This window comes from Vombatus ursinus, unplaced genomic scaffold (assembly GCF_900497805.2).
Source record: "Vombatus ursinus unplaced genomic scaffold, bare-nosed wombat genome assembly UNPS02012758.1, whole genome shotgun sequence".
NCBI lineage: Eukaryota > Metazoa > Chordata > Mammalia > Diprotodontia > Vombatidae > Vombatus > Vombatus ursinus.
This window is the reverse complement of record NW_020952536.1, coordinates 1393826-1407925: the sequence shown is the minus strand read 5'-3', so window position 1 is coordinate 1407925 and position 14100 is coordinate 1393826. Positions and strand designations below refer to the sequence as shown.

Here is a 14100-nt window from a genome sequence, read left to right as displayed (position 1 = left end):
TTCCTTCCATTTGAAGGGGCTCCCAATGGGGGCATAGGCAGGGAAGGGGTGCCCAGTCTTCCCCTCCTGCCAAGTCTCCTCCATTGGCCATCCGGCTAGGGAAAGGCGTCGGTCTGTGCCCACAACAAGGAAATGGAGAGAGGAGGAAGAAAGTCCAGGAGAGGAGCGGGAACCCTTTGGGAGGCTCTGGCTGCTGCCAAGCCTCTTCAGGTTGTTTTCTTTCCTTTGTTTAATCACTTTTGTTTCCTAGGTTCCCGTAAAGCACATGGTCTCACCTGTGACCTGAATATCAACTTCATACCACCCTCCAAGCCAGTCTGCTCCTCCAATGGGAAGACCTGTTTAGGATTAAGGAGCACGCCACCACACCTATTAACCCACACCTGAGCCAGCTTCCTCTCCATCTGGGACCCAACTCCCACCCCCTGGATCCAAGACTCAGTAGGACCAGCAGCGAAATGAGAGCCCCAGTCTTCTTTCTCCTGTTGCTGCTGCTGCTGCCGCCACTGTCTGTTGCCTCCTCCAGCCCCAATCCAGGTAAATGAATTCAGTTTTCCCGTGAGGGAGAAGGCAGCTTCTGGGTGCTACACTAAAAACAGCAGGCACGGTCAAGATTGGGAAGGGGGACTCTAAATTTCTGGACAGTGAGGCTTGGGGTCTGCTGTCCTTGCTAGAAACCAGGGCGCCCACATGCAGGGTTCACTGTCCAGACTGAGCCCTTCTCAATGGCTCCAGCCTCCCAGAGCACACTACCCGGCCTTCTTGGTCTGGGCATGATTCAGGCACAGAACTGGATTGGAACTCAGAGGATCTGGGTTTTCATCCTGAGTCTACTCAAAATTGGCCATTTCCATTCCCCTCTCTCTGGGCCTTTTACCCCATTAGTAAAACCAAGGTACGAGAGACTAGGCATTCTCTCAAGCCAAAGAGGCTCTGCCATTCCGTGTTTTGTGAAGGAAGATAGCGTGGTGGAGTGAAAAAGGGAATAATGTATTTAGCATGAGGCAGCAGAGGCTCCCAGCCCTGATGATTTATCCACTAACTAGGACTATGACCTTGTTCTAAATTTGTTACCCTCACTGAGTCTCATTTTCCTCACCTGCAAAATGTGCACAGGAAAATGGTTGGGGGAGGTAGCTCAAAAAGTCTATGTTTTATATTGTAACGCTGTTACCTTGGACAAGTCATTCATTATGCCTCTTCTGAGCCTGTTTCTTTATCTGAAGCCTGTGGAGGTCTCTACTTTGGTCAAAGGAGGAGGCAACCCACCCTGGCCATCCCATCCCCTGACTATGGCCTCTTTGCGAGGTGAAAAAACAAGGCGGCGTGCTCTTTTCCATCCCTAAGGGGGTCTGCTAAAGTTTAGTTGTGTAGTAAAAAAGTTTTGGAGAGTCAGCAGGGGTTTGGCTGCATCCCCAACTTGGCCACACGCGGTGGCTTCTTATGAGTAATTTGAGAGAATCTGAGTCTAGGTATCATGCCCCTTTTAAGCAGATCTACTCCATTCAGAAAAATACTGGTGCCCCACCATATCCAACAGGAAAGGGCCTACTTCAAGCCCGTCACACTGCACGTGCAATGACTTGCTCATGGTCACACAGTCAGTTTGTAGCAGAACTAGGGAGAGAACTAGGTCTCCTGACTCCCAAGTCCAATATTCAGAATATATGGCAATCAAATCACATTTTAAAAACTCTTTAGTTAATTGAATCAAAGGAGGATAGATTTTGAATCTCAGAGATCCTCTAATTCTGAGGTGTCAAATTTGAAGCCTAGGGCCCAATCAGATTAAAATGTCATTGGGAAAAGTTTAACAAAATAAACAAAAAGGACAATATAATGTAGATAATGTTAATTTGTGATGTTCCAAGGTAATTTGCTCCTGTGGATTCACGGGGTGGGGGTGGGGGGAGAGAATACTGCCCAGGAGGCTGGAAGGCAGAGGGAGTTTCAGTTCTAAGGTGGAAAGAGCCCTAGACAGGAGGGACTGAGGCGTTCTATCAGGTTCTGCTATCAATCACCTGGAAAAGACATTTTCAACCCATCAACCCAGCTTTCTAACCTGTGAAGGGAAAGGTTATATGAAATGATGTCCAAAGTCCCTCCCAGCTCTGACATTCCATAGTCTATGTGCTCTGCTCCCTTCCAACACAGATATTACTGTTCCAAGGCGTCTGAACTGGGAGTTCAGACATACCATTTTCTACGTTCTAAGTTTTCTCCCAACTCTCACATTCTAAGAGTCAAGATGTCTTGTCCAATGTCACACAGAAGTTGTCATAGAGAGACTAGAACCCGGGGCCATGAGGAACAGGCAGGAGGCCAGTGTCGTTGAAATCACAGAGCATGTGGAAAGGAGTAAGGTACAAGGAGACCAGAAAGGTAGGAGGGGGTTAGGTTGTGAGTGGCTTTGAACAGCAAATTGAGGATCTCGTATTTGATTGGAGGTGACTGGAGATTGGGGGGGGGGGGGGGACATGGCAAATCACTTTGGCAGCTGAATGGAAAATGGGCTGGAGCAAGGAGATGGACCAGCAGGTTACCGCAATAATCCAGGTGTGACGTGATGAGGGCCTGTGCCAAGGTAGTGGCAGTGTCAGAGAAGAGAAGGGGCGTATTTGAGATGTTGCAAAGGTAGAATTGACAGAACAGGACAATGATTAGAATTGGGGTGAGAAAGGGGGAGGAGTGCAGGATGACTCCTGTGTTGCCAACCTGAAGAACTGGGAAGATAATGGCACCCTCAATAGTAATAGGGAAGTCAGGAAGAGGGAGTCGGGGAGGAGGAGAGAGACGACCAGTTTTAGACATGTTGACTTTAAGACGTCAATGTGAATGCTGCACATTGCACATACTTTGAGACTTTTTCAATATATTAATGAGGTATTTAGATTTTTTTTCCCCCTCATTTTCTTCTTTTTTGGTCTTGAAAATACTATTTGTTATACAAAATGACTCCGGGAGGCGGGAAGCTATGGTGATGTTTAAAAAAAACAAAATCCTGTATATAAACAAATTTTTTTAAAAAACACGGCTATTGGGCATCCAGTTTGAGATGTCCAATAGGCAGTTGGAGATGTAAGACTGGAGGTCAGGAGAGGTTAGAGTTGGACAAGCAGATCTGAATCATCTGCAAAGAGATGAGAATTGAATCCATGGGATGAGGTCACCAAGTGAAATAGTACAGAGAGAAGAGGATCCAGGCCAGAGTCCTGGGCCAGATCCTCTGGGACACAGATGAAGATCTAACAAAGGAAAGAAGGGAAAAAAAAATCACACAGGGAAGAGAAGAACCAGGCTGAAGCAGTGTCCTGAAAACCTAGAGAAAGAAAGTATCAAAAAGCAGAATGATTGACCGTGTCAAAGGCTGCAGAGAGATCAGGAAAGGTGAAGGTTGACATTTTAGAGATTTCTCAGTTGATGACTTTGGAGAAGGTACTTTCACTGGAATGATGAGATTGGAAGCCAAAAGAAGAAAGTGAGAGGAAAGGGAGTGGAAGCATGGATTGTGGACAACCTTCCCAAGAAGCTCAGCCACAAAAGGGAGGAGGAAAGCGGTGATCTGGAGGGAGATAAACAGATCAAGTAAGGGTTTACCAGAGGATGAGGGAGACATGGCAATGTCTGTAGGCAGCAGAGAAGTAGCCAACAGACAGGGAGATTGAAGATTAATGAAAGTGGGGAGGATAGAGAGGACAATCTGCTGCAGAAGACAGAATGTAATGGTCTCACTTGGGCATGAAGAGGGGTTTGCTTTGACCAGAAGATGGGCCATGTCCTCACGTGAGACAAGGGTGAAGTAGGAGAGAGAGACACAAGGCATCTGAGTGATGTAAGCTCTGGAAGCTCTGGTTTCCAGAAGCCAAAAACAGAATGGCCTCAATTTTATATTTTTTTATTCTGATATATTTTCATTTTGTCAAATTTTTCCCAATTATATTTTTAAAAATTTTTAAATTCATTTTTTAAAATTTTGAATTCCAAATTATCTCCCTCCCTCCCACCCCCTTCCACCCCTTGAGAAGTCAAGCAGTATGATAGGAATGATACCTGTGAAGTTATGCAAAACATATTTCCATATTAGCCGCATTGCAAATGAAAATATAGACAAAAAAAAAGAACAATAAAAGTTTAAAAAGTATGCTTTCAGAGCATGCATTCAGAGTTCATCAGTTCTCACTGGGGAGGAGGAGAGCATTTTTTCACTACGGGTCCTTTGGAATTCTCTGGATCTTTGTGTTGCTCAGAATAGCCAAGGCTTTCACAGCTGACGGTCTCCATGTTTTAAGTGAAGCACGAGATGAGCTTCTCATCCAGAGGGTGAGGGAAGGTGGGGGCGGGTTGGCCCTGTGGAAGGTTTAAAGAGGATGAAAAGGTTTACAAGACTCACTGTGCTGAATGGGATCATGAAGCAATTAGTGAGGTGTAAAAGGACCAGTCTTGCCAAAGTAAACACAGTGAGATTAAGTGAGATAAGACAATGAGTCTCACCTTCTCAAATGACTGGGGAAACAAGTACTCAGAAAGGGGACAGGTTTGCCTGAAGTCACCAAGTAAGCTAGTCTATCCAGATGCTAGCATAGGGATTGGGCTTGGGGAAAGAGAGCCAGGAAGGGACCTAAGGGGCCCTCTCTCCCCCAGCCCATCTGACAGAGCAGCCTTGCTACTACACCTCCAGCAAGTGGTGCCCCAGCCTCTGCTGGTATGGCTCCAGCCAACAGGACTCCCCAGGGCCTTGACCGACAGGGTGTGCCCCTGGCCAGAAAGGCTGGTTCTCTTGCCCTCGCTGCCTTCCTTCCAGCTGCTTTGCTGAGGGATTTGGCCCAATATCAGCCTCTGTCTCCAGGACCAACTTTTCAGGCTAGGATCCTGGGGCTACTTATGCCCCCAGTTGTCAGAGAGAGACAGAGAGTCATGGCATCACAAAGAAGAGAACAAGGCAGCCCTGGGTGAGGGGAAGGCATCAGAGAGAGGCCAAAGTGGGAAGGGGAGAGCGGTCCAGATACGGGGCAAAGGGACGGGTTATTTTTCTATATTAGAATTTTAGACTCGGCTTCTAGGTGGCCCAACAGCTTGAGAGATTAAAGGGAAGTCCTTGTTTACCAATCTCCTCCTTATTCCTTAATGAGGCATTTATGGTCAGAGGAAGAGATTTGGGATCTTTAAAGTCTACCAATCTAGAGAAAAATACAATCCCCATCTCCTCCTCGATGCAGACTGTAAAGTCAAATTTCTCATCTCCAAAACTGAGCAGCCTAACCTCCCTGCAATAGGAGAGGAGGTAAAATAATAACAGACACTGACAAGAGTGGCTTAGAACTTCAAAGATATCTTTTCTCTATTATCTTCTTTGATCCCGACACTCACACTCTGATATGGAGGGAGGGTGCAAGTTTTATTTTTCCATTTTAAGGACAGGGAAACTACGGGGCAGCTAGGTGGTGCAGCGGATAGAGCACCCGCCCTGGATTCAGGAGGACCTGAGTTCAAATCCGACCTCAGACACATAACACTAACTGTGTGACCCTGGGCAAGTCACTTAACCCCACTAACTAGCCAAAAAAAAAAAAAAAAAAAAAAAAGGATAGGGAAACTGCTAGCTTAATAAAGTGGATTAGCTTGGCCACGATCACACAGCCAGATGGGGCTAAATTTGAACCCAAGGCTCCACACTCCAAATTGAGTGCATTTTCCAGGTTCTGGTAATCTCCTTATCAAATGCACTGAAAAGCGACCTCTGTTCCCTTCCCACAGAGGATGCTGAAGGCCAGAGGAACCACAAACTGCCTGCAAAGAGGCATGCCAGGGGTGGAAGGCAGGTGTGTCGGTGCCAAGGTCAGTGATGTCACTTATATCCACGCCATCATCTCGGGTCTTCCCCCTTGGGCCCTTAACACTGGGGGACAGGGGAGAGACGCTGTCTCATCAACACCCTTTCCCTTTCCTCCCACTGGTGCAATTGGCTACTATGCTCCCATTTCTGTTCCCAAGGAGCAGAGTCCCAGGCAGTGTTGGGCAATATCCCCAGCATCACAGAATCTCAAGTCAGACTAACGTATGGCCCACATATACCTGCACAGGAATCCCATTAACAACAGCCCCAGAGGACACGTGACCACTCAGTCTTTGTCTGAAAACTTCCAGTGATGAGGCACCAGCCAAGCCGCATGCTCTTCTTGCACTCTGGAAGAGCCACGGTCGTCAGGCAGATTCTCAGCTTCGTGTAGTAGGGAGAAAGGTCCTCTCTGCACCTTTCCCCATTACTTCTAGGCTTGTCCTAGGGACTCAGAGAGCCCAAGTCTACCCTACATCGTCAATGGGCGAGTGAATAAACGAGAAAGTGTGTTAAGTGTTTGTTCCAGGGCAGGTCCACTGTTTGGCACTGGGGACACAAGTACAGAGGCTGCAAGGGTAGGTCATGACCTCAAGCGCTTGGCTGAGGAGTCTCCATTCTCTCCCACGGGCACCAGGCAACCCTGATAGACTTCTGGGCCAGGGATAATAAGGTGAGAGCAATGAATCAGGAAAACCGGGGAGCTGTGTGATGGCTGGATCCAAGCAGTCAGAAAGAAACTAAAGGGCTGGAGGCCAATTACGAAGCAGTGAGTTACAAGGCTCTCCAAAGACCAGGCCCTGAAGAAGCTGTTATTTTACAAGAGGCATAGTCAATAGAGCCTGGAGTCAGGCAGACCTGAGTTCAAATCCAGCGTCAGATGCTTATGAGTTGTGTGACCCTAGGCAAGTCACTTAACCTGTCTGCCTCACCTTACTCATCTGAAATGGTCAGATGAGAATACCAACACCTACCTGTCAGGGAAGATTAAATGAGACCAATGCCCAGTATACAGTAGGTGCTATATTAAAGCTTCTTCCCTTCCCCTCCACCCCAGCAGGAGAGGGGTGGCCAAGGAAGGGTTGTTTTGGTCTGGAAAGCCCAGGGAATGCTGAGCAATTAGTGGGACAGGCCGATGACGTCCCACTTCCAGAAACGAGGGAGAACTGGTATGGTCGTCGTCTCCAGGCAGGCAGTGGAGGGGAGGTGGCTGGGGCGCCACCTGGGCTGAGGCAGCTCCTCAGGGCCCAGTCTCTGAAGGTCCTCAGAGCAGCCTCCCTCTTGGCCTCCGACCTCTGCTCCCCAGCCTTCACACTGCTCCCCACATTTTCTTAATCCAACGTGAATTAAGAATCTATCACTACCGGCTCAAAAGCCTCCAAGGGTCCCCCAGTAGCTGAAGGAGAAGAGAAAACCTCCTGTCAAGTACTTTGGTCCTTTCCAGCCTCATTTCACTCTGTTCTCTTTCCCGCACTCTGGGTTCCAACCAGTCCAGGCTAGACCAGGGCAGACAACCAGTTCTAACTCCATCTCATCCTACGCTCTCCTGGCTTCAGGCGGGGTCCATTCCTTCACGAGATCTGGAAAGCATTCCCTCTCATCTCTGCCCACTCAAAGTCTACTTTTGCTTCAACGCCCAGCTCCTAGCTGCTTCCCCACCCCAGTGCCAGTGGCTTCTTTTCCTCCATTTCTGAGAGTAGCTTATCCTGGATTCTCCTGTCTACCACACAGCCCGCTTATCTTCCTATGTCTCTCTCCCCATTACATTACCCATTCTTTTTATTTAGGATCCTCTGTACCTAGTTCAATGCCTTGCAAATCAGATGTGCTTAATAAATGTTTGCTGAATTTGAATCTGATTGATGACTTTTGGACAAAGCACAAGGTCCCCACGATAATCACTCTAGAATTTTAAAGAACCTAATGTTGAAAAACATGGTCTTCTCCTCGTGACCCTTTAAGCCACTGAAGACAGTGCTTGCGCCCCCTGTAGACAGCTGTCTCTTCACCAGGTGAAACGCCCCCTCGTTCTTTCTACGGATCCTTCTAAGCCGCCCTGAAATGCTTTGAGAGCCAGCAAAGGTCCAAGGAGCCCAGCTCTGGGGAAGGCTCTCCCTTCCCTGCCTCAGAGGCAAAGTGATGATGCTAACGCCTACACTACCTTCTGCAGTTATTCAAGTCGGCAAGCATTTATTAAGCGTCTACTATGGGCCGGGCACCATGCCACGGTCTAACAGGGGAGACGGCACATAACCAACTACATACTAACAAGCTTTATACGGGCTAAATTGGAAATAATTAACAGAGAGAAGGCCCCTCTCATAGTAAGGGCTTCTCATAGACAGTGAGATTTAGGCTGGGCCTGGGAGGCAGCCAGTGAAGACACCCAGAGTCTGGAGATGGGTAGTTCTGTGTGAAGAGCAGCCAGGAGGCAGGACCATGGTGAGGAAAGAACCGAGTGAGCCCTAAAGTCCCTTCTAGCTACAAATCCCTGGTGCCACATAAATGGGCACCGTGTAAACTTGGCCAGCGTCCTCTCTGCAAGCTTCAGTTTCCCCATCTGCAATATGAGTGGATAGACGAGCCCTGAGGGCCCTCCAGCTCCAAATCTCGGGGATCCTTTTATCAGTCATCCTTCTCCTGAATCTGAGGTGGGAAATGGGGGTATTTCAGATGTCTTCCAGAACATTCATGGAGGAAAGAGAGTACAGAGAGCCAAGCCACCTGCAAGACAGTGCCCATGTGACCGCCTTAAATACAAACAGAAAAAACCAGGTAAGTTGTCAGAGAAGGCACCGATCTAAATGAACAAGGCCATTTGGGAGGGAGGGAGAGTAAATACAGGAGAGTTAGGACTGAGCCCAAGACAGAGGACCTCTGTCTAGTCACACACTCAAAGAGCTCAGAGACCTTATCGAGTCTATCCCTCAGGGAGAAACTGAGGCCCAGCAAAGTGTGGTGGTTTGTCAGAGATCACACCCTAGTTGACGGACAGCTGTGATGGGAACTTGGGTGCTTTGACCGCAAAGCTTTCTCCTCCCTATACTGCCCAGGCCCCGCCCGGGCCACGTCCAAGCAGGGGGTTGGCGGGGGGGAGAGGAAGGAAGGAAGGAAGATGCCCACTTTGGCTAACTTTGCATCCTCCCCACGCGGGGGAGGTGGTGACACCCTGAACATCCGTCACTGTCACAAACTTCTGACACCCCTCCTGTAGGACTATGGACTTCCCATCTGACTGTTCTGAGCCTCAGTTTCTCCTCTGTCAATGAGGATAATAATCATCCTGAGCCCTAGGAAGGAAGCAGTCTTCTTTAGAGCACAGCGATATGGCCAGAGGGCATCAGAGAGCTGCAAAAACAACACACCCAGGGGTCAAGTCCCAGCTCTGGCCCTCCCAAGGCCTGTGACCATCTTGGGTGGCCACCTCCCAGAGGCTGCTGGGGAGAGTAAAAGCACACCCCACCCCCCAGCCTCCTTCACAGGGCTGTCCTGAGAAGGGCTTCACACAGCTCCAAATGTTAGGGAATCTTGAGGAATTCTGATTCAAAACCACCAGGACGACCTTGGCACAATACTGAGTGTCACTAAAACTTTGCTGCTTCTAAATATCATGTGTGTCCTGGATGCCTTGGGCAGTCTGGTGAAGGCGGTGGGGCCCTTCTCAGAATCATGCTTTGTAATGTGCAAAATAAAGGACACACGATTACAGTGGAAACCCATTATGTTGAAATAGTTATTAAGATACTAAAACAAAACAACAAAGTTCCTGGACCCCCTGTGAAGAATCCCTGGGCTAAATGAATGGGTGGGGACAATCAGCTATGTGGGCCAGAACACATCTCTGTAGTGACTCCAGCTTCCCTCCTCACAAAAGCCCTGTGAGGTCCAGGGTACTCCTGTACTTGACAGCTAGAGAAACCAAGGCTCAGAAAGGGTGGTGTCCTGACCCCAGGTGACACAAGAAGTGTGAGGGCCAGGATTCAAACCTCGGTCTTCCCAGATTCTTTCTACCACATCGTCCTGTAAGCTTTGAAGACAGCTCTCCTTGGGGCTACTCCCCCCAACTCCCACTAAACGAGGTATGGAGAACCTTGGGCAGCCCTGGGAAGGGCACTTAGAAACCCTGCCCCTACACATCAGGTGACCCTTGACCCTCAAGGGGCATGGCGGAAAGACATGACAAGCCTGTCCTACATTCCCAGCCGGAAGGCTTGGAGTACAGGCCCAATGATGGTATGTGACCATTGTCAGAGGACGGCCTAATTTAGGGCAGAGGGTCATAAACAGAAGGCCACCCTGGTCGAGGTGATGAAATATAACATTTATTAAGTGCCTATTATATACAATGCCTTAGGCTAGGCAGAAGACTCAAAGATGAAAAATTCCACAAACCTTGCCTTTTACAGGTGGGGGAAGGATGGCCTGTGCGCAAATACAGATGCTACAATGGCGGAATATAAGAGGGGAAGGGTGGCCAAGCAGAGCCACACAGAGGCAGTGACAGACTCGCTCTCCTGGCAAGGGGGGGAGAAAGGAGGGAGTGGCTGGTCCCAAGAAGGGGGTGCCATCTAGGCTGAGCCTCGAAGGGGGGAGTGTGGTCTAAGCAAAATCGTAGGGATGGACAAGAACAAATGATGGAGAGTCATCCAGGATGACTAGAATGGAAGGAGGAAGGGAGAGGGAATGAGCATCTTTGTAAGTGCCTACTATGTGCCAGGCATTGTGCTGAGTGGTTTTTTTTTTTTAACAAATGTCATCTCATTTAATCCTCACAACCACCTGGGAGGTAGGTGCCATTATTATCATCATCGCCATTCTACATCCAAGGAAGCTGAGGCAATCAGAGGTTAAGTGACTCGTCCAGGGTCACACAGGTAGCGTCTGAAGCCAGACGGGAACTCAGGTTTTCCTGACTCTGGACTCAGCACTCTACACACTGAGCCACCAGTTGCTTCATGAAGGGCAGGAGAATGAGATAAAGCTGGAGAGGCAGGCATTCAGGTGAATGCCAGAGGAGCACGCTAAACCATCCAGTAAGATAGTGAAGGAGTAGCTAACTGCATCAGTGGAGGGAACATCCTCACACACAGAAAGACCCCGGGGTTTGGGGTGAGAGGCCCTAAGTTCAAACGCTGGCTCCAGCGCTTAGCGCCATTGTGGTCTTGGGCTGGTCACTTAATGCTGAAGGCCTCTGTTTCCTTCTCTATAAAACCCAGGGCTCTGAACCTGGGTGAGGTCGGATGGAAGCCCAGCTTTCCTGGCGTCCAACCCCATGTTCTTTCCAAGCCTCAGATCCAGTTCTTGGGCCTAACTAACCTGGTGTCTCTGGCCTTTCTAGGCTTAGGGCATCGGACGCACTGGAGACGAAGCTGCCTCGGGTTTCTGAAGCAATGTCAGCTGCGGGACATCACTCTACCTTTGTAAAAGCGTGGTCCTATCTGAAGGGCAGCAAGGCCAGCTCTCAAGAGGGCTTTAATTCAGAAACTACCCCAGGGTCACGTGGACTGCAGGAGCTCCTTGGTCCGATCCCTCTGGGAAGCAAGCACCTGACCTCTAGTCCCTGTCTCTGCCCACCCTCTCACAGGTCCAAGTTGGGACCGGGAGAGAGGATGAACCAGTCCCTACAATCCCTAATCACCAGGGAAACTTGTCTCCCCAGGCCTTCAGCCTGCCTGAACATCACCACACCAGCAACATGTAGCACCCGGGGTCTTCAATAAAGACGAAAATATTTCACCAGTGGAAGTGGTTGGGTTAGGTTCCCAAGGCCCTGGCAGCTCCCACTTAGCCCAAAGTCGCCTGCCCGAACCCCTGAGGCCACTGAAGCCAATTCAATTCCCCAGACACTGGGAAGCCATCAGATCTGAGAGGGGCCTTAGCAACCATCAACTCCTACCTTGTCATTTAAGAAGGAAGCAGCTCGGACCCAGAAAGGGCCAGTAAGTGGCCTAAGTTTTCTCCAAGCCACAGCCCTCTGGAGGACGCTACGACCGAACAAACAAGCAGTCATTGGTTCTCTGGCATCTGGGTGGGTTTTAAAGGATGCACAGCAGAGCGAAAGGGTGCACGGCCACAGTGCATTGAGAACCATCCGCCTCAAAGTCAAGGAGACCCAGGGCCCAGCTCTTGTGAGGCAGGTCTGGGCTTTGTGAGCTCCAGAGGAAAGCACTTAGCCTTCTCTCAGGCCCTCGGACAACTCTTCAGAGCTAGGAATGACTGAGTCGAGCTGATCTGAATTGGTATAGGGAGTTTATTCACCAGGATTTCCTGACACCAGTAAAATCACAGGCCTGTTCCAAAAATCCCAGTAATAAACTACCCATTTGTATGGCACCTTCAGGACCACAAAGCCCTTGGCATGGGGCACTATGGCAAAGGCTAGAAGCAGGAAGGTCGTAGTAGCAGGGTCATGGCTAAGGGCACAGAGACAGGCCCACATATCTGCCAAAGATGCTGTGGAGGTGAGATCATCTACAGTAATGGTTTGGCTATGAGCGGTAAGAGACAAATCAGTGACCCCAACCAAGGCAATACCAAGGAAACACAGCTGCCCCACATGGAAACAGGAGAAGCAGCTGGCTTAAACAGAAAGGTCATGGGCCCAGTCGATCTGGGGCATGTGGAGTCTGTGGTGTTGGCACCACCAGGTACAGAGTTCCATGGGCAGCTGAGGGTGGGAATCTGGGGATCAGGAGAGAAGAAATGACTGGTGACCCACATCTGAGAACCACTCGGCACTGCCGAAGTTATCCAGCTCAGTTAGATTGCCAAGAGAATGAATGAATGAAGCGCTTATTAAGGGCTAGCTAAACGCCAAGGACTGGGCTAAGTGCTAAGGATAGAAAGAAAAAAAGGAACAGCCCCTGCCCCCCAAAAGGAGCTCTTGCTCCAACTGGGGGTAACAACACATGGAGGTGCAGGATAGATGGACAGAAAGGCCCTGAGTCCTACAGGGGCAGCAAAGGGACACATGACAAAGATCTTTAGGGAGCATCATCCAGTCGGAGGGATGGCCATGGGGGAATGGGGACCAGAGGGCAAGCAGCAGGGTAGACAGCAAGGCTCAGAGCACCTGGGATGGGTGGTAAGGCCTGGTGCTCAGTCACCAGTCTTGTCAATTCCTGGCTCACCAAGTGATATAAGCAGCCACATCACCTCTCCAGCCAGTGTTCCCAAATTGAGTCTAGGCAGCCCTGGCTTCTTCAGGGAGGGCACCCCTCCCTCTAGAGACATTCCCAAGGACCCAAAGCTGCCCAGGGGTTAGAGAAGAGGTGAAGAAGGACAGACCCTTGGGAAATAAGAGAGGTGTGATGTCAGAAAATCATTCAAACCCCAACTCAGCCACTTACCTGTGTGACCTTGGCAAAGTCCCTTCACCTTCTCTGGGCCTCAGTTTCCTCTTCTGTTCAATGAGCAGGTGGGACTCCCTTCCCGCTCTAAATTCTGTGGTCCTAGGGGTCTGGAGAGGGAGGGTGAGAACCAGGAGAAAATGGAAGCTCTAAAGGTAGAAAAGGGCATCCTCTGGGAAAGGAGGAGCATCTCTCTCTGTGACAAGCACCCTTTCCTCAAACACTGAGACATTTTTCCAGAACAAGGGCCTTTGTTACAAGGTCCAGGACTCTGTCTCTGAAAGACCATAAAAAGCAGGGGACCAAGTTAGGATGCCTGCCTTGGGGGAGGAGACAGGGTCCCCTGAATGGGTGAGGGGGTGGGGCCCTGTCTATGACACAAGAAGCCAAGCCCCTCCCCTACTAGGGGAGGGCCAGGGGCACAGGCCCCTCCTTTCCTCACCCCAGTGGAAAGGACAGAGGGGGCATCACTGGGCACAGCAGAAGGGGCCAAGTGCTGAACACACACACCAGCCAGGCTCACGTGTGGGGAATCGGAGATGCCAGGATGAAGGAACGCGTGGAAATCTAAGAGATGCATGGACATGAGGAGCCAGTGAGAGATCTGTAAAAGGGGTGACCTGGGGGGTCAGAAGGATGGAGGCTGGGCTAGCAACATCTTCCATAACAAAGGAGGAGCAGGGGCCTAGACTGCAGCAGCGACCTGCCTCTGAACAAGGACCAAGATCACACAAGGGACCTGCCTCCAAGCAGGGACCTAGATCACAGCAGGAAACTTCATTAGAGCAAGAACCTGCCACTGAGAATGAACTTGTACACCAGCAGAGCTCAGCATCGGAGCAGACCCCCACAGCACAGCTGGGACCATGTACCCCTGAGCAGACCCCTATACCACAGCTAGGACCACATGCCCCTGAG

General features: G+C 49.9%; 1 protein-coding gene across 1 annotated transcript; it reads left to right on the top strand.

The window, feature by feature from the left end:
• The first annotated feature begins 315 nt into the window (after positions 1–315).
• On the top strand, positions 316–11574 carry CXCL17 (C-X-C motif chemokine ligand 17). The gene is made up of 4 exons (XM_027858170.1): positions 316–537; positions 5755–5835; positions 8507–8608; positions 11172–11574. The coding sequence occupies exons 1-4, from the start codon at positions 459–461 to the stop codon at positions 11255–11257; spliced, it is 348 nt and encodes a 115-aa protein (XP_027713971.1). The 5' UTR covers positions 316–458; the 3' UTR covers positions 11258–11574.
• The last annotated feature ends 2526 nt before the right edge of the window (positions 11575–14100 follow it).

Coding starts and splice junctions, on each gene's coding strand:
- CXCL17 (XM_027858170.1), top strand. CDS start 459: ATGAGAGCCCCAGTCTTCTTTCTCCTGTTGCTGCTGCTGCTGCCGCCA. Junction 5,836..8,506: donor GCAGGTGTGTCGGTGCCAAG/GTCAGTGATGTC, acceptor GGGGTATTTCAG/ATGTCTTCCAGAACATTCAT. Junction 8,609..11,171: donor ATACAAACAGAAAAAACCAG/GTAAGTTGTCAG, acceptor TGGCCTTTCTAG/GCTTAGGGCATCGGACGCAC.